Source organism: Myotis lucifugus, unplaced genomic scaffold (assembly GCF_000147115.1).
Source record: "Myotis lucifugus unplaced genomic scaffold, Myoluc2.0 scaffold_424, whole genome shotgun sequence".
Lineage (NCBI taxonomy): Eukaryota > Metazoa > Chordata > Mammalia > Chiroptera > Vespertilionidae > Myotis > Myotis lucifugus.
Window position 1 is genome coordinate 281,175 of NW_005871472.1, and position 20,662 is coordinate 301,836.

At 40.6% G+C, this 20,662-nt stretch overlaps 1 protein-coding gene and 1 pseudogene across 4 annotated transcripts in view; one reads left to right on the forward strand and one right to left on the reverse strand.

The window, feature by feature from the left end:
- The window catches only part of GNE (glucosamine (UDP-N-acetyl)-2-epimerase/N-acetylmannosamine kinase), a 52,787-nt gene that overhangs the window by 6,946 nt on the left and 25,179 nt on the right, over positions 1–20,662 (forward strand). For 2 of the 4 annotated variants that reach the window (XM_006102687.3, XM_023744015.1), the window contains exons 2-4: positions 10,127–10,332; positions 15,449–15,900; positions 20,036–20,188. In XM_006102687.3, coding sequence (XP_006102749.1) covers positions 10,127–10,332; positions 15,449–15,900; positions 20,036–20,188 — 811 coding nt within the window. Of the gene's footprint in view, positions 1–1,900; positions 2,019–10,126; positions 10,333–11,846; positions 12,070–15,448; positions 15,901–20,035; positions 20,189–20,662 lie in introns of those variants that run through there. The other 2 variants (XM_006102686.3, XM_023744016.1) reach the window with 2 other exon arrangements.
- On the reverse strand, positions 10,341–11,839 carry LOC106699513 (annotated as a pseudogene).

Below are 20,662 nucleotides of genomic sequence, written 5' to 3' on the forward strand. Positions count from 1 at the left end.
CCTGGGACTTTTAATACCACCTTGTGGTAGGCAAATAACTTTCCCAGATGTGATTAAATTAGGATTTTGAGGGAAGATTATTCTGAACTACCTGAGTGGACCCACTGTAATCATACGGGTCCTTTTATGTAAACAAGGGAGGCAAGGGCGTCAGAGAAGATGTGGCAAGGGAAGCAGGTCAGAGGGGCCACAAGTCAAGGAATGTGGGCAGCCTCTAAAAACTGAAAAGATAAGGAAACAGATTCTCCCCCTGCAGCCTAGAAAGGCAGACCTACTGATTCCTTTTTTCTTAAAAAAAAAAGAAAAAAAAAAGATATATTTGGCATACATTATATGTTTCTGGTGTACAACATAATGACTCAATGTATGTACACAGCATGGGGCAAAAGTAGGTTTACAAACAGGTGTGAGTACACGAAACAGTTTATTCCTGTATTTATTATTTATTGTATTATTTTGCCCCACCCTGCATATTGCTAAATGATCACCGCAGTGAGTCTAGTTCATCTCCATCACCACACACAGTTACAATTTTTGTGTATGTGATGCCTACACTGCTACCTTGATTTTAGCCCCGTGAAACCCATTTCAGACTCCTAAGTCCCAGAACCATAAGATATACAATTGTGTTGTTTCAAGCCACTAAGTTTGTTACAACAATAGTCGGAAATTTATTCATCATCTATAGTCTGGTGACTCTGTATTCAGACTCGTATATCTTATTGCCTGTTGAGTAGCTGCATATGGCATCTCATAGGTCTCTCCAACATAACACATCCCAAATTAAAACTGCTGTTAACTCCCCACACCTGGGCACACCCCCAGCTTTTCGCACCTTGGTAAGTGGCACCAAGCACTCAGTACTAATGCCAGACACCTGGGTCCTCCTTGTTTTCTTCTTCTGTCATCCCTCACACCTAATCCCTAAGTTTCATCTATTCCGCTTCCAAACTAAATCTCATATCCATCCACTTCAATTGAGTTTCTCTGCCACCATTATTTTTCAATTAACTTTATTATCTTTCATTCGGATATGTGCATATACTACAAAACACAAAAGATATTATAAATAGGAATTTAGTGAAAAGGCTGACTCCTCCCAGCCCTATCAGATGCAATCAGTGACACCACGTTTGTTATGCCTCCTTCCAAAGTGATATTTCAAAGTGACATTTGAAAAAGAAAGCCAATGACACTTTGTTGCACAACATCCCTTAATGTTCGTCCTTTTGTGCCTGAGGTGACCTTTCAGTGGCTCCAAGCTAGCTGCAGGGGATTCGGCATTAATGGAAAAATCAAGGTGCAAAAGTCCTAACTTTCAATGGTTTGTTAAGACTGTTGAGTTTCACTTGCGGTAAATCATGTAATGGTTGTAAAAAAATAAATTTTTAAAAATGTTTTGTTATCACCAACTCCAAGCTTGTCAGTGGTGAGTCAAATTCATCAGGAGCTGTGTGCGCGCCCTGCCACCGCTTTTCCCCACAGCTTTGTTCTCGGCCGGGCCGCGGGGTGCCGGTCGCTCGTGTTCGCCATCAGAGCCCCTAGCAGTCAGGGCTCCGGGCACGCCACACGACAGCATGGCTCCGGTCCCGGCCTGTGAAACGCCTGAGGGCGAGGGAGGCCAAGATAACTACCCGAGCGAGGACTCGGGTTCCCTCCCAGGCGTCCGGGAGGCCCGTGGGGCGGGGCCGGGGGCTGGCTGGTCCCACAAGGCCACGACCACGGAAGGCAGCGGCCGCCCCGCCTCCCCAGAAACCCTAAGCGAAGGAGGTGGGGCGTAGGAGGGCCCAGCCAATCACGGGATAGCTCTCAGGTGACGTAAGGGCGCGCTTGCCGATTCGCGCCGGGGAGGGTGTGCAGGGTGCGGGCTGGGGTCCAGCGACGCGTCAGCGACCCGTGGGCCCCGCTGCGGAAGCCGACGGCGGGCTGGGCACAGACTGCGGGCGGGCGCTGCCTCCGGCTCTCCGCCTCGAGGCGTGGCAGCGGCGGCGCGGGAGGGAGCCGCGGACCAGCGACTGGTGAGAGCCACGCATCCGCCGGGGACGCGGGGCGCGGGCTCGGAAGAGCATCCTCCCGGCTTCTAGGGCCTCCTCCTCCTCGTCCGGTCCCCAGCCCGCGGCTTCGCATCGCTTCCCCCCTTCTCCGGCCCACACCGGCCCGGGCTCGCCCCCTCTCCCGCGGGCCTACCCGCCCGGGCCCCTCTGTAGTCCCGTTATAGGCCCCACCTGGCGGCGGGTGGCGCAGGCAGCGTCAGGGCGGCCCCGGGCGGGTACCGTCAGGGAAGTTGTGTGCGTGGTTGGGGATGGGGGCGGTGGGAGGGAGGCCGGCGGCGCGACGCTCCCGGAGCAGTGCTCTCCGGGAAGAAAACGGGCGGTCCTGCACGATAATGCCCGTTAACGGCATCGGAGGGCGGAGAGCTACTTGCTAGGCAGGTTGCCCTGGGGATAAAGGTTGAAGTGAGAGATGGCTGGGAAGGTCTGCGCCCAACCCGGACTGCGTTCTGACTCTGCGCTTCCTCGGAAGTTTGATAAGCGTTTGTTACCCGCACGCGTGCACGCACAGACGCACCCAGTCCTGAGCACACTGTACACCTCCTGCGGCACCAAGTATTCTGTGCTCCTCTGGTGGAGAGAGGCGGGGTGGGCACAGCTTAGCATTATCGGCAGCTGATTAACCGGGCTGTCGAAGCCAAACGGAATTATCGCTCAGGAATAGGGTTCTGAATTTCAGAACACTTTCAGATAGCCCCGTCCTTCTGATTTCTGTGAGTCTCAGCCTCTCTGCACTGAGGAAAGCGTAGTCCCCCCTTATCCATGGGGGACAGGTTGCAAGATCCCCAGTGGATGCCTGAAACCAGCAGATAGCACGGAACCCAGTTTTTCCCCTGTGTATACATATCTATGATGACGTTTAATGCCTTTACCATTTATTTTTTTAAAAAATATTTTTATTGATTTCAGAGAGGTAGAGAGAGGGATAGAGAGATAGAAACATCAACGATGAGAGAGAATCATTGATCAGCTGCCTCCTGCACGCCCCCTACTGGGGATCAAGCCCCCAACCCAGGCATGTGCCCTTGGCCAGAATTGAACCTGGGACCCTTCAGTCCGCAGGCCGATGCTCTATCCAGTGAGCCAAACTGTCTAGGGCTGCCTTTACCATTTAACTAAGCACTTACGCACTGTGCCTTTAACTTTTGCAGTTTGAAGTGCGACAGCAAAACTAGCAGGCATTCCCCCCCCCCAACCCCCCCCTTCACCCATAGAAGATTCATTCTTACTGTAGATTTTAGCAACCTCAGTATATATCTTCTTATTGAGTTGAGAACTTAGACGTTTCGTAGAGGAAGCGCCTGACTGCTTCTCTTTGGCATATTTGAACTGCCAGCATCACTACTCTTACTCTTTGGGACCAGTATTAAGTAAAATGAAGTTGTTTTGAACAGGAGCAGTGTGATACTGTGACAGTCAGATAGCCTAGGCTGCTAATAGGTGACTAAGGTTGGGGAGCATATATATCATGGATTCAACACTGAACAAAGGGATGAGTCACACTGGGATGGAGTGGGGTGAGGTGAGTTTTCATCACCCCACTGAGAACAAGGTGAAATTTAAAATTTTAGAATTGTTTATTTCTGGAATTTTCCATTTAATAGTCTCAGACCGCAGATAACTGAAACCGCAAAAAGTGAAAAGGGGAAGGGGACGCCTACAGTGTCATGTTCTCTTGGCAGAAAGTTGTCACTCATAGATGTTTATGAAATGAACAGACACAAGGCAAACGCTGGATGTGGGCAATGTCCTGAATGCTGGGTTTGATTGATTTGAATGAGAGAGGAACATCGATTTGTCGTTCCATTTATTTATACATTCATTGGTTGATTCTTGTATGTGCCCTCACTGGGGATCAAACTTGCAACCTTGCCATATCAGGATGATGCTCTAGCCAACTGAACTACCCAGCCAGGGCCTATTATTTTCTTTCTTTCTTTCTTTCTTTCTTTCTTTCTTTCTTTCTTTCTTTCTTTCTTTCTTTCTTTCTTTCTTTCTTTCTTCCTCTCTTTCTTTCTTTCTTTTTTATTTTTTTTAATTAAATCTTTATTGTTCAGATTACATTTGTTCCTCTTTTTTTTCCCCCATAACTCCCCTCCTCCCAGTTCCCGCCCCACCCTCCGCCCTCACTCCCCACCCACTGTCCTCATCCATAGGTGCACGATTTTTGTCCAGTCTCTTCCCGCATCTCCCACTCCCCTTTCCCCCCCAAGAATAGTCAGTCTATTCTCTTTCTATGTCCCTGATTCATTATAATCACCAGTTCATTCTGTACATCAGATTATTTATTCACTTGATTCTTAGATTCACTTGTTGATAGATGCATGTTTGTTGTTCACAATTTGTATCTTTACCTTTTTCTTCTTCCTCTTCTTAAAGGATACCTTTCAGCATTTCGTATAATACTGGTTTAGTGGTGAACTCCTTTAGCTTTTCCTTATCTGTGAAGCTCTTTATCTGATCTTCAGTTCTGAATGATAGCTTTGCTGGATAAAGTAATCTTGGTTGTAGGTTCTTGGTATTCAGCACTTTGAATATTTCTTGCCATTCCCTTCTGGCCTGCAAAGTTTCTGTTGAGAAATCAGCTGACAGTCATATGGGTATTCCCTTGTAGGTAATTGAGTCTCTTTCTCTTGCTGCTTTTAAGATTCTCTCTTTGTCTTTTGCTCTTGGCATTTTAATTATGATGTGTCTTGGTGTGGTCCTCTTTGGATTCCTTTTGTTTGGGGTTCTCTGCGCTTCTTGGACCTGCAAGTCCATTTCTTTCACCAGGTGGGGGAAGTTTTCTGTCATTATTTCTTCAAATAGGTTTTCAATATCTTGCTGTCTCTCATCTTCCGGCACCCCCATAATTCTGATATTGGTGCGCTTGAAGCTGTCCCAGAGGCTCCTTACACTATCTTCGTATTTTCGGATTCTTTTTTCATTTTGCTTTTCTGGTTGGGTGTTTTTTGCTTCTTCGCATTTCAAATCTTTGACTTGATTCTTGCGCTCCTCTGTTCTGCTCTTGGGTGTCTGTATACTATTCTTTATTTCAGTCTGTGTATGCTTAATTTCTAGTTGGTTCTTTATCATAGCATCGAGGGTCTCATCAGTTTTCGTGAGGCTCTCATCAAGTTTATTGGCAGTTTCTAGCACATTATTGCAAGCCCTCAAAATTGCATTTTTTAGCTCTATATCCTCCATTTCTGTCATGTTTTTTTGTCTCCGCATTTTTTATGCTTTCTTGGTGCACCCCCTTGTGGTCTTTGTGCGCAGTCTTGTTCTAGTTAAGCCTTGATTATTGTAGTTAATACTAGAGGGATTTGACCACCAGGCCGACTGGCTGTGAGAATCACCTGTATCTGCAGTGGGAGAACTTCTGTCCTCTGGAGAGGTGCTAATCTAGCCTTTGCCTGAGGCTATCCGGCAAATGGCTCTGTGCAGGGCTTGGGTGGGGTGGGTCGCAGGGGATCAACAGGGCGGGCGGAGGGAGCAGTTATGGCTGCTCTCAGTCCCGTTCCCAGAGGCTCTGCTTCTCAGAACCCCAGCAACCGCTGCAAACCTCGGAGAGAAAGCTGCCCTCACGTTTCAACTGATGCCAGACAATCCCGCTTCTCCTGTTTGAGTCTGAGTCCCTAGAGACTCGCCCGGATCTGGAGCTCAGAGTCTGAGACTCCCTCCTGATTGAAAACGACAACTGCGCCCTTAGCCACCAGCCCGCTTTGCGCGCACCTCCGCACCTTTATATTTTCCACACTGCGCCTCCTCTGAGCCTCGGTATGCTGTTGTCTTTCCTTCTAGTTGAAGAGTCTCTCCTCAGCCAGCCTTCCTGTGGTTCTGGGTGATGTCCGTTCCGTCTTTTAGTTGTATTTTTGAAGTGGTTGTTTGCAGCAGCAATCTCTGGTGTTTACCTATGCCACCATCTTGGTCTCTCCCTCTATTATTTTCTTTTTAAGATTTAACTTATTTCCTTAAAAAAGTTTTGGCCTAAGTAACTTTTTTTTTACAGGAAGTTATCTTTAATGTCTATGCTAAATAAATAACATTTACACACAAGACAAAACCATCATGGGCTTTTGTTTGAAGCCAAAGTAGAAGAATCCAAGGTAGTGGGCACACGGTGCAATATACAGGTTTTGTAACATAGAAACACACACCTGAAATCTATATGTTCGTGTTGACCAATATCACCTCAATAAATTTAAAAAACACACAAAAGAATCCAAGGTAAATGTGGAGGTGCATCAAGTATTTCAAAATCTAGAATCAAGCATCTGCATATAAGCAATCACCTTGATTTTAAATTTTTCAAGCTTATTTATTCCTCAATTTTAAATTCTGCATTGGACAAAACAGATATGAATATATTTGTGCAAATTAACTTTAAAAATATAGTATGGCTTAAAAGTCATCAATTATTCCTACAGCAACATACTATATAAGCACACCTGAACATTGCTCTACGTTAGCCATCATTCTTAAGTGAACACACTGTATACATCTACAGGCAATAGAAACCTAATTACTTTGTCCCAAATAGTAATAAAGGATTAAAATGCTATTGAAACAAGTTAATTTCTAGGGGTTTGGGTAAAGACAATAAACATTAATGTAATTCAAGAAATAAGATTTGCAAGTCTTATCTATTCCCTTTATATGCTAGACATTTCTTGTAGAAACTTTATCGGATTGGCCTAAGTAACTTTGTATTTTTCATAGTTTATTTATATAGCTAGTTTACTCTCAGTTTTGGTAGAATAACCTTTGAGTTACCTGGTAAATACTAAGCATTTTAGTGTTGCTAGATGTTTACTGTTCTTTTAAAATAAATACAAATCGACCAGCCATGAATGATTTGCTTTGCCTCACCCAGCAAAGTAAATATCACCAACAATTTACTCAGCTTAAATGTAATGAGTGGAAAGAGGATTATGTACAAGAACACCTAAGACAGCCACTTTTAGAAAAATATGTTTGTCTCTTTAATTATGAGGTAGTGCTTAGATCTTATTAATAAGGCAGCATTGTTTTCTTAAAATGTTGATGAGATGCCATAGGCCAGTGATTCAGCTGGTATGTTGCAAGAATCCTTAAAACTTGAAATATCTGAGTAAATAAAAATTACACCAATTTTTTTGTCAAATTGGCAAAAAATATATTTTTTTGTTGTGTTGCAGAATTTCAGTAGTTTATGTGTGCCATGAGTTGAAAATTGCTGGCCCATGGTAAAATTGGTTTTGTTTCACTTAGTCACAGAAACTATTGATAATATTAAGTGAGGACTTACTGTACAATTCTTTTTTTTTTTTTTTTAAATATATATTTTATTGGTTTTTTACAGAGAGGAAGGGAGAGGGACAGAAAGCCAGAAACATCGATGAGAGAGAAACATCGATCAGCTGCCTCCTGCACACTCCCTACTGGGGATGTGCCCGCAACCAAGGCACATGCCCTTGACCGGAATCGAACCCGGGACCCTTGAGTCCGCAGGCCGACGCTCTATCCATTGAGCCAAACCGGTTAGGGCTACTGTACAATTCTTGACAGAATGCTCATTATCTTATAAATGCTTTCTATTAGGTGGAATTAGCTTTTACTGAGATTGTAAATTCACAATGGCCCAGTGATAGGCAATTTGCGTGATCACGGAAGTTCTAGCCTAAGAGAGATGAGCTACCAACAACAGAGGGCTACTGATAGGATTTCCACTGAATTTCAGAGTTTACCCTGATCTGAAGGGAGCTCTGTTTAAAAAAAAATTTTTTTTTTTTTCAGAGAGGAAGGGAGAGGGAGATAGAAACATTAATGATGAGAGAAAATCATTGATCAGCTGCCTCCTGCACACCCCTCACTGGGGATTGAGGCCACAACCTGAGCATGTGCCCTGACCAGGAATTGAACCATGACCTCTGGGTTCATAGGTCGACACTCAACCACTGAGCCACTCCAGCCAGGCATCTAAAAGGTAGCTCCCTTTTTAATGGCATCTTTACTCAAGCTTTTCTGGATTCCTAAGTGCAAATTCTAAACATTGGTACACTTCCTGAATGATAAACATTGAGATCAATCTATGAAGTGAAATTTTATCCCTTGTCCCTGATTTTTACTTTTTGAAAGAAGGGTATAGAGTGGTAGGGAGACAGGAAGGCAGAGGAGAACAATAGTGTGTATCTGTATGGTAGGGCCCAGTGCTCAGAGGCAGGCAGCAACTAGAAGGGCTGGGTGAGGAGGGATGAGGGGTATGCGAAAGCTTTCCAGAGGAAGTGACACTTAAACTGTTTTGAGGTATGAGGAAGAGTTCAGTCAAGAGGGAAAGGAAGTTTTAGGGAGAGGTACTTGCATCTAGAAAAGCACAGATACGGAGACCCACTGGCTGAACTTCAGGCTCTTCGGCCCAGAGTAAGGGCATTTGAAATGGATGGAAGGATGGGCTAGGTCCAAATTAGAAACTGGGGCTTTGTCCATAGGTGATGTATCCCGGTTAGCATGATAATCAGATTTAGAACTTTAGAAAGATCACTTGGAAAGTTTGCAGGAGGCAGGGCAAAGCTAGAGACAGGCAAACTACTTTGATAGCTGTTACCATAGTTCAGACCTAAAATGAGGGATTGGGATGGAGAGGAGAGAGATTTGAAAGATATTCAGGAGATGTAATTGATTGGGCCTTAGGCACACTGTGACGAACTGAGGAGACAAGAATGTCAAAGCATTTGGATGAATGGAAGGCTCATAACTAAGAAAACAAGGAAAGAGAAACAGGTTTAGAAAAGAAAATGAGTTTGGTTTGTGACAGTGACTTTAAGGTGCCTGTGGGACAGGAAATTCTGGTGGCATTTGGAGTTGTGAAGTTTGTAATCACTGGCTACAGGTGCTAATGAGGCCTTAAAGGTAGTGTTGTTTTTTTTTTTGTTGTTGTGTTTTAATTTTTGTCTTATTCATCTTTCTATTCATCAGCACTGATCACAGTGCTTTATATATACGGGGTGTATGGTGTGAAGTTGAATAGATACCATCCTACATAATAAAACCCTAATATGCAAATCGACTGAATGGGAAATGACTGGTCACTGTGACGCACACTGACCACCAGGGGGCAGATGCTCAACGCAGGAGCTGCCCCCTGGTGGTCAGTGCGCTCCCACAGGGTGAGCGCCGCACAGCCAGAAGCTGGGCTCACAGCTGGCAAGTGCAGCTGCAGTGGCAGGAGCCTCTCCCGCCTCTGTGGCAGCGCTAAGGACCTCTCAGTGGATGTGGCAGTGCTAAGGATCCTGTGGGGAGTGCACCTAAGCTGGCAGTCAGACATACCCCTAGGGGTCCTGGACTGCGAGAGGGCGCAGGCCGGGCTGAGGGACCCTCCCTCAGTGCACGAATGTCGTGCTCCACTCTCTAGTCCTTTATAGGATGTGATACTGAATCTTGGGGAAGTAATTTCCCCTCTCAAAACCTGTGTTTTCATTTTTGTTAGTGAAAGAGTTGAACTAGATAAGTAATTCTCAAAGTTTTGCAATAGTCTGGTATGTTGGGATCAATTGTGAGGTATGGCAAGTAATTTTTAACTAATAAAGACCTGATGTTTCCTTGCCTTTTAAATGATATTTGATTTATGTCACTCTTTTTTAATTGCATTCCAGTATTTTTTCTTTTTTTTAATCCTCACCCGAGGACATGCTTAGAGGGAGAGAAGAAGGGAGAGAGAGATAAAGAAAGAGAAACATTGTCGGATGCCTTCTGTATGCTCCCTGACTGGGGATCTGATGGAGCTCCCAACCCAGGTATGTGCCCTGACTGGGGATCGATGGGCAATCTTTCGGTGCATGGTGCACAGGATGACGCCCAACCAACTGAGCCACTTCGGCCAGGTGTTTTCCAGTATATTTTCTTAATTGTGAGAGAAAGGGGTGGAGTTATAATTAGTCAGCTGGAATTTCATAACTCCGGATATACCAGTGGCTGTGTCACTCACAAGTACGGTGGGAAAAAAGGTTAAAAAATCACCATGCTACACAGTGGATAAGGACTTATAATCGTAAATTCTGTTTATATCTAGGACCTTTCATTCTGATCATAAATAATTTTTATTTTTGTAACTTCAGGAACTCTATTTTAAGAACCTTTCAAAAAGAAAAAATCAAGTCATGGAGAAGAATGGGAATAATCGGAAGCTTCGGGTTTGTGTTGCTACTTGCAACCGTGCTGATTATTCTAAACTTGCACCGATCATGTTTGGCATTAAAACGGAACCTGAGTTCTTTGACCTGGACGTCGTGGTGCTTGGCTCTCACCTGATCGATGACTATGGGTAAGATGAAAGCATTTTCTTATGATACTCTTCATTGTAACATTGCGTACTGGAGAGAGCTTGGATCCAGGAACTGCTATGTGGATCTAGTTTCAAATCCTAGTTCTACCACTTAGGTTTTTTGTTTTGTTTTGTTTTGTTTTACTCTTTTGAAGTAAGTTTTTTACTGACCTTCCTGTTGGAAGCACACTATCATTGTGCACACAATGTTCTTAGAATGGTATCACAATTAAAAGAAGCATCTTAGTAACATTTAAAAATATGCCTTATAGGGTTGCAACATTGATTCAAATATTCTCTCCTGAAAGTAATCAATGAGGCATATTTGTCCCCAATCACTCTTTTGTTAAAATGCTTTCCCTGTTTAAAGATTTTTGTTCCATCTTCTTTTTATTGATTATTTTTTGTCTTGCATGAGTTAAGATGTGAGATTTCAGGTTATTTGACTGGACAAAGCTCATGTGACAGCCTCATAGGAACACACAAAAGCCCTCTCCCTGGTGTGGATGCGCACAAGTGTATGCAAGTTGAAGGCCAGGGAAAAGCGTTTTCCGCACCCTTTAAAAGTGCACTGAACAGGCCTGCCTCCAGGATGATCTAAGAAACGTCTTTAGTTTGGAGCTCTCAGGGAACGCTTTCCCACACTCCACACATGTGGTTGCGGGGGCCATGAATGAGGTGGAGATGCTTTCTTAGGGAATTTCTCGTCTTCAACACTCTTGTGCATTCACTCTGAGGACAACCACATTTTTCTGGAGCATCACATTCTCCATTTTTTCTTGGCTTATTTCTAGCAAATTCTACAAGCCGGGTAGGATCTACCAGGCCTAGTGTTGGGTGTTCTCCAGGAGGAGGCTTCTTGCCTGTCATGTGCTCAGAATGCTCAACAAGTGATTTCTCTCCCACATTCTGTTGAGGAAGTTCTTGTTTTCCCCCTTTTCCATGTATTGCAAGGAACATTCAGAAAGTGAGTTTGCATCATCAAAAACCTGTTGAGAAAACTCTTGCTCTGACCCACCTCTCAGGCAGTGGAAGGACTTAAGAAATACGTCCTCTTCCAGGATGGGTTTGGAGAACACCTTGTATGATGCACTCTATGTAACAGAGAAGGGATCCTCTTTACCAACCTGATAGCTAATCTGCTGGTCCCCATCTTCATCCCACAAGGCCCTCATCACCATGAGGGGCTCCTGCTGGGCTGGCTCTGGTGTGGCTGGATTTGACTTATTCCCACCGAGGGCCCTTCTGCCCAGGCCTTTCCGTCCACGTGTCTCTGCCCTTGTGTTCAGTTGCTGCTCCATGCTGTCCTGTGGTTCCTCCTCAGAAGTTTGCACCAGGATATATCAACCACTTCCAGGTAGCAGTGATCTGGGTAAGTCTTCAGCAGGCACCTGCAGACTGTCAGAATATGAGAGCAGGGTCCTCTTCTGTCCTATTCACAGGTCCCAGCACTTAGCACAGTTGTCCCTTGATATTGTGTCACTCATTCTACTTCCTATTTCATTTCCTTTCAGAGCAAAGACGAGGAGGAAGGTACTTGTACTCCCAACGGCATTTAAAATCTCTACCACTTAGTTTTTATGTGGCCTTAGGGAAGTAGCTTAGCATCTCTGAGCCTCAGATTCCTCAATTATAAAATGGAGTGCAAACCTTTGATGTAGGTTATTGTGAAGAATGGAGATAGTGATATAGAGAATTCATGACAATGATGCTGCTTAATGGATGCTTGATAAATAGGTATTAATATTATTATTTGTTTTATTAAGGAGAAATGGCACTTATATATTGTGTGATATGTGATTTAATGTTATCTGTTTTGTGAGTTCTAATGGTAATTCGACATTAAAACTGGTATATAGATCAACAGATATAAAGTAGTAGATATGGAACAAGATTTTAAAAATCTAATTTATTTACTTGGTAAAGTAAAATGTTATATTACCATTACCATTGATATTTATTTTGATGACATTAGGTTTGTTGTTGATCAGAGATGAAATACGAAAAATGAAAATTGGGAAATTTTTGAAGGAGCAGAATATATAAACCAAAGATGAACATTCATTTTGTTACATGTAGTAAGTAGCAGTTAGTGCACCCTTGTGGCATGAAAATGTTAATGCAATCTCCAAAGATGGTCAGAAATACAATATTAAATGAGAAAACAGCTGTGTTAAAGTAAATTTGTTTTTTTCAGACTGTTCTTTAAAAACAAGATAATAACAATAGCAAAAACAAATAAATAAAAACCTGCCTCCAAAAACCAATTTAGCAATTTTCTCTAAGAACTTAGAGTAGAGAAGAAATTTATGGACAGCTCAAAATTTCATAGCTTTTAAAAATGTGAAACTCTGCCTAAGAAAACCCACATTAGGGTTCAATTTGGTGGTATAAACTATGTGGGTTTGGACAAATCTATAAAGACATGAACCCATTGTTTCAGTATCATACAGGGTTGTTTCACTGCCTTAAAAATCTCTACATATCCATCCCTTCTTTACCCTCACCCCAGGAAACCACTGACTTTTTCTTTACCATCTCCATAGATTTGCCTTTTCCGGGATGTCATAGAATTGGAATCATACAGTATGTAGCGTTTTCAGATTGGCTTCTTTTATTTAGCAATATGCATTTAAGTTTCCTTCATGTATTTTAATAGCTTGATAGTAATTTCTTTTTAGCGCTGAAGAATATTACTATAAACATCTGTATTGCAGCTTTTTGGGTGGATTGTGGACATAAGTTTTCAGCTTCTTTGGGTAAACAGAGGAGCACAATTGCTGGATTGTATGACTAGGGTACATTTAATTTTGTAAGAAACTGCCAAGCTGTCTTCCAGAGTGGCTGTATCATTTTGTTTTCCCCCAATAACGAATGTAGAGTTCCTGTTGCTCCAATTCCTCATCAGCATTTGGTGGTGTCAGTGTTCTGGATTTTGACTAATATAATAGGTGTGTAGTGGTATCTCATTGTTTTCATTTGCATTTTCCTGATGACATAAGGTGTGAAGCATCTTTTCATATGCTTTTTTTGCCATCTTTATATCATCTTTGGTGAAGGGTCTGTTAAGATCTTTAGCCCATGTTTTAGTTGGTTGTTTTATTTATGAGTTTTAAGCCATGGGCCAAATAAGAAATCCTAAGGGAAATTAGAAAATATTTTGGCCCTAGCCGGTTTGGCTCAGTGGATGGAGCATCAGCCCTGGAGACTGAAGGGTCCCGGTTTGATTCTGGTCAAGGGCACATGCCTTGGATGCAGGCTCAATCCCCGGCCCTGGTTGGGGCGCATGCGGGAAGCAACCTATCAATGTTTCTTTCTCTCTCTCTCTCCCCCTCCCTTCTTCTCTCTTCTAAAAATCAGTGGAAAAATATCCTCGGGTGAGGATTAACAAAAATAAAAATAAATGTTAAAAAAATATTTTTAGCTGTATAATAAATATTACAGTATACCAAATCTGTGGTTGTAAGTGAAGCAGTGCTTAAAGGGAAATTTATAGCTTTAAATACTATATTAAAAAGAAGACAAGTTTAGAGTCAATGATCTGTTTCTACTGTAGTAAACAAGAAGGAAGTAATAGAGTGGAAATCAGTGAAATATAAAAATAGATTAAACAATAGGGAAAATTAACAGAGTCAAAAGTTATTTCTTTCAAAATATTGCAGCCTTTAAAAGAATAAAAGAGGGGACATATGTAATACTTCCAACAATAAAGATTTAAAAAGAGAATAAAAGGGAATATTAGCCTAAGAAAATTGACAATCAATTTAGATGAAATGGCAAACCGATAATACATTACCACCAAGTGGGCTTATCTCAGAAATTTTAACATCTGAAAATCAATTAGTATAATTCACATCTCAACAGAATAAAGGGGAAAAACCATACAATCATATCAATACATATTAAAAAACATTTGATGAAATTAAACAGCTAGTTATGATAAAAACTTGTAGTAAGCTTGGATAGAATGGATAAAGGACACCTGTGAAAAGCCTATAGCTAACATAAAATTTATGCTTTCCTCCTAAAATTGGGAACAAGGTAAGGACTTCCACTTTCACCACTTCTCTTCAACTTGTGCTAGATATAACAGCCAGTACAATAAAGCAAGATATATAAAGACATAAAGATTGTCTTTATTTACAGGCAAAATAGCTTGTATAGGAAAATCCAAAGGAATCTATGAAATGACTACTAGATATCCATATAATGTACAATGATGTATATAAAGAATCCACCATGATCAGAGAAAATTAGTATTATGTGAATTAAGAAGATTACAAAATTGTAGGTAATCTCAATCAGGTTAAAATATTATGCATAAAATGGCTAGAAAAAAGCAAAATAACACTGAGTGTAGGTTTATGGATGATAATTTTCAGTATTTTCCAATTTTTAAATAATAAATGTATTATATATTTAGAAAAAAAGCCATATCTTTTAGAATCTTATAACTGACAGGAAACCTTAAGACATTGAGTATTACTGTGGTTACTGAAGCTTGAAACGGCATTTCACAGCCAATTTATGCTGTGAAACCTACATTTTTGCTCCAATCAGAACTAGGCTGCATTGATAGTACCATACAAGGAAATTCAGGTGATAATTCCCATCATTCAGAAATTGGTATTGTTGTGATATGTCTGGTGTCCTGGTTCCCTACTATGTTTTTAAAATGAGCTTTGCTTTTATAAGTAACATTTTTTCCTATTACGTAGCATATTTATTTTTAAAAATTTATAAATATAGAAAAAAAAAATGTCATGGCCAATTTAAATTTTGGTCTCTTTTTTCCTAATAAAAAAATTCTCCCTCAAATAGTTTTCCCTCCAGGTACTCACTGAGAGGGGCACAAGTGAGATTTCCAAGATGCTGGATGGTTATGTCCTAATCTGGGTGGTGGCTACAGGGTAATGCAGGTAGAAAAATTAATCAAGTGATCTATGCATTTATGGTCTGTTTTTAATTTTTTGTAAGTTATACTTTAATTTATTTAACAAGGAAATTTTATAAAATATTTCTCTCTTCAGAGTTGCTTTTAGATTGCTTTTCTCACGTTTTTGTGGTCCTGTATTTAAGAACATGCTCTCACATCTTTATTTCTCTCTTGCTTCAGAAATACATACCGCATGATTGAGCAAGATGACTTCGACATTAACACCAGGCTACACACGATTGTTAGAGGGGAAGATGAGGCAGCTATGGTTGAGTCAGTAGGCCTGGCCCTAGTGAAGCTACCAGATGTCCTTAATCGCCTGAAGCCTGATATCGTGATTGTCCATGGAGACAGGTTTGATGCCCTGGCACTGGCAACATCTGCTGCCTTGATGAACATCCGAATCCTTCACATTGAAGGTGGGGAAGTCAGTGGGACCATTGACGATTCCATTAGACACGCCATAACAAAACTGGCTCATTATCATGTGTGCTGCACCCGAAGCGCAGAGCAACACCTGATATCCATGTGTGAGGACCATGATCGCATCCTTCTGGCAGGCTGTCCTTCCTATGACAAACTCCTCTGTGCCAAGAACAAGGACTACATGAGCATCATTCGCATGTGGCTAGGTATGTATCAGACTTTATTCAGTCCTAATGGTCATGTTTATCAGTATTGGGTATGTTTTAGCCCTTCCAGAAACTATTGTGGATGGAATATGCCATTAGCAATCAGAAGGCTAGGGCTTTAGTTCAGAGATCTTACTCTATGGTATGACTTCACCTCTCGAGACTCACCTTTTCTGTAAAGTAGGCTCAATGGATTGAATCTATGATATATTTATACAGTGGAATGCTTTTAATCCATTAGATATAATGTGATGGGTGAATATTTAGTTACAGAGATAGATCCTGACATAGCAAAAGGGGGGGAAGCAAGCTGCAAAATTTATGTATAATATGCCATTTTTATGAAAACAGTAACATAATGGAAAGTTCAAGAAAGTATGTACACCAAGTCATTTATAATATTTATTTCTGGTTAGTAGAATTATGGGTGTTTTATGTTTGTTTTCCTTTATTTTGGTTTTTAGTACAATTAAAAATGTGTTATTTTTATTTCTAATGTCTTTGTTACATGATTGTTGGAATACTCATATGAGATAATGAATGTTGAAAGCAGTTAGTAAGCCATAAGTATTTATGAAAAAGGATTATGATGATGATGATGATTAAAAGCAAAAGTCATAGTTGTACCACCAGAGTTTGTTATATATGTAAATAAGCATTAAGGTCTGAAATCTTCAATGTTCATTGATCTAGCCTCCTGGAATTACCTTTTGCTAAACAGAGGCAAAGAAAATAGGGTTACAAATAGAATTTCATTTGGTTAATTTATTATAGAGTACTATCTAGAGAACAAACCAGGATTAATTATCTGTTGAGGTATTTAGGGCTCTCCTTTTTAAAGAGGTAGAACTATTGGAAAATGAAGTTAATGAATAATAGGTGATTGTGTACTTAAAGTGATTGTGTATATTTTAAATCAGATCACATTAAAACAGGAAAGGGATCCGGCTTTCGTATTATAGAAGTTAATCCATTCTACATATTTCTTATTCTTGGACAGATTTGTAGTTATTAAGGACCCTGTCTAGATAATGCTAGTGGAAAAAACTTGTCTCTTTAGTCTCTTCTTTTTGTATGCTTCTAAGCAAACATTCTTTCATTATGTTCTGATTATATTGTTAGCTCTTACATGTATTCTGACAAACTTTAGATTTTTGAAAAACCTGTAATGAATAGAAAATAATCCTTATAAAGCAGAATGTAGCAAGCTTGTACTTGTAGGGCTTAAAGTTCTATTTGGAACCACTTGAGCAGTTTGTGAAAAGAAAGATGACAAAAGAGCAAAAACTTGATTTAAAAAACAACAGTGTGTGTTTTGGGATGGGGTGAGTGGGAACAAGACAATGAGCCCAAGCCACCTACCCCTAGCAATGATACATTGTGCAATGTCTGTACCCGCTTCTTCTGATGTTTATCACCTTACTCACAGGAAAAAATAGGATTGCAACTTTGTAACCAGAACATTAATAAATAACAGTCCTAATAAAAATATTAGCTAAGTTAAAAAGACATGTTAAATTCCCAATGTTGAAAGAAATGCCACAGTAAATATAGAACTTGAACACAAAACAAAATGATGGTACCTTAATGAAAAGGGTTGTGTGGAAGGGTTGAAACTGCTGACTGAGTTCTGGGGATAAAGGCAGAGTGATAATGTCAGAAATTGTGCGTTGAGAAGCTTTGCACAAAATGTATTATTGCCAGAGATGGGTAGCTCCAGCTTATTGTCCTGTGTTTTCTTTTTCACTAGTTTTTGCTCTGTAGCTATCCTTCTTTTATAAAGAATCTAGCTCCAGATAGAGTCTTGAGTTACAAAGTGCAATTTCGCACATATGGTTATTTTCTATATATTGCAGATATTTCTTAATCACACTTAAAGGAGAAAATAAATGAGAAATTGCAGTTCCCTTGGGGTTAACTGCTGGAATTTTTCTTCATCTCCCACTTTCACCTTAGCAATAAGTTGTAGCCATAAATTATATAGAATGATCCTCTCCATGGGACCACAGAACCTCTCTGACATCTTCACTCTCAAAGTAAAATTGTCCCCCTCTCCCCCTACACACACGCACAGCCATGGTCAGAGACACTTGTCCCAAAAGTGTTCTCAAGACAGAGTACATGGGCACACTGAACCAAGAGAAAGAATGTGGGGTGAAGGGGCCCTCTGACAGGTGCTGTCTTCCTCCTAATAAAAATATTAGCAACATTGTGTATATTTACATTAAGGTTCTTTGTATGTAGCCATAGGGAATCATGTATGAATAACTAAACTATACATTAAAGGCTGACATCATTCCTTTATTTACCAACCACAGATGAGCTAATTCACATTATAGAAACGTGCATTATAGCGGGACCAACTTGTACCTTATCTTTTATTTCTTTCATTGTTGTTTCTCTCCCCATAGTTTTTTTATTTTTTATTTTTTTATTTATTTCAGAGAGGAAGGGAGAGGGAGAAAAAGGTAGAAACATCAATGATGAGAGAGAATCATTGATTGGCTGCCTCATGCATGCCCCCACTGGGGGTCGAGCTTGCAACTTGGGCATGTGCTCTGACTGAGAATTGAACCATGACCTCCTGGTTCATAGGTTGACGCTCAATCACTGAGCCATGCTGGTCCAGCTCTCCCTGATCTATATCTAGTGAATTACTTAAATTTATGTTGAACTCATCTTTCTAGACTTTTGATTCTGATAGATTCTTTTAGGCCTTTGCACAAAAAAATTTCTACTTTGCACAAAATTTAATAATTATATCCCCCTAACCCTATTTTGGAACATAATATAGGATCAATAATTTTTTTAATATAATTTGGGAACCTATATAATTTTTTAAATATATTTTATTGATTTTTTACAGAGAGGAAGGGAGAGGGATAGAGAGCTAGAAACATCGATGAGAGAGAAACAGCGATCAGCTGCCTCCTGCACACCTCCCACTGGGGATGTGCCCACAACCAAGGCACGTGCCCTTGACCGGAATCGAACCTGAGACCCTTCAGTCAGTCTACAGGCTGATGTTCCATCCACTGAGCCAAACCGGTTAGGGCGGGAACCTATAGTTTTTAAATCAGTTACTACTGAAGATTCTTAGTAAAAATTCTGTTACCATTAAATCATAAGAAATAACTGCTATTGTTTGAATTTTGAAATTAATAATATATAATGCATTGTAAAATTGATCATTAAAATTAATATCACAAATAAATATACTCTCATTAAAAAATAAGTGACTGGAGCTCATTTTATGGGATAATATAGGCCCTATTAATAAATGTTCTGTGTTCTTTGGCATTGCACTGTCCATCTGACCCATTTACACTTTTTAAAAAAATATATATTTTATTGATTTTCTACAGAGAGGAAGGGAGAGGAATAGAGAGTTAGAAACATCGATAAGTAAGAAACATCGATCAGCTGCCTCCGCACACCCCACACTGGGAATGTGCCCGCAACCAAGGTACATACATGCCCTTGACCGGAATCGAACCTGGGACCCCTCAGTCCGAAGGCTGACGCTCTATCCACTGAGCCAAACCAGCCAGGGCCCCATTTACACTTTTAAATCTTTGCTGAGGAACTGTCCTTGGGATCCTAGCACTGGGATAAGTGAAGCCATTCTTATTCTTTGAACAGAGTTAGAAATATTAGCCATTTGTTGAATCCGGTGGGTGATGGTAAGAGGAAACTCCTATGTATTATATGAAATATATTTAATGCTCATTCAACCTCTGAATGTCCTGATTTGCAACATATTATTATTCATTGATATTGCTGATAATTCATTAAAGACACTAGTTTGAAATTGGGAAGATTCAGTTTTCTAATGCTTTGGAATATTTTGGACTTCAAAGAATGAATTCTAGTTAATGTCTTCTGTTTAAAGTCATATATTTTGTTTGTGGTAGCAAGCACCTTTTTAAAATGTTAAGTTTGTCGAATTCTTGGACTTTTTGCTATAAGTTTTTATCATTTGAACCCAATTTGGATGACTGGCTTAAAATGTAACAACCTTTTTTCCGTATCATTTGTAAAAGCACAGACTGGGATCTGCCTTTTGGAATCTTCTTCTTCCTCCTTTGAGATTCATAACTAATGAAGCAATGTGGTTTGATTTTTCTTTAAACAGGTGATGATGTAAAACCTAAAGATTACATTGTTGCTCTACAACACCCGGTGACCACTGACATTAAGCATTCCATTAAAATGTTTGAGTTAACATTGGATGCACTTATCTCATTTAACAAGCGGACCCTAGTTCTGTTTCCAAATATTGATGCAGGTAATTGGTGCCACCTACCTTTCCAGTTGTAAGTTTCTGTTATGTCTTCTTTTGACTGCCCTTCCTGTCTTGCTCATTTTATATTGAAGGCTGCTGTATTCTGAAATGCGTTGCAGTTTTCAAAGGATCACCAATTTTGTAGCAGATTGAAGAGATTGTGATGTTTTTATAAAGTCTAGTGGAGCCGAAACCGGTTTGGCTCAGTGGATAGAGCGTCGGTCTGCGGACTGAAAGGTCCCAGGTTCGATTCCGGTCAAGGGCATGTACCTGGGTTGCGGGCACATCCCCAGTAGGAGATGTGCAGGAGGCAGCTGATCGATGTTTCTCTCTCATCGATGTTTCTAACTCTCTATCTCTCTCCTTTCCTCTCTGTAAAAAAATCAATAAAATATATATTAAAAAAAAAATAATAAAGTCTAGTGGAAACTTAATACTAAAAAAAAAGAAAAATCTCTCTAATCTTCACTCTAGTTT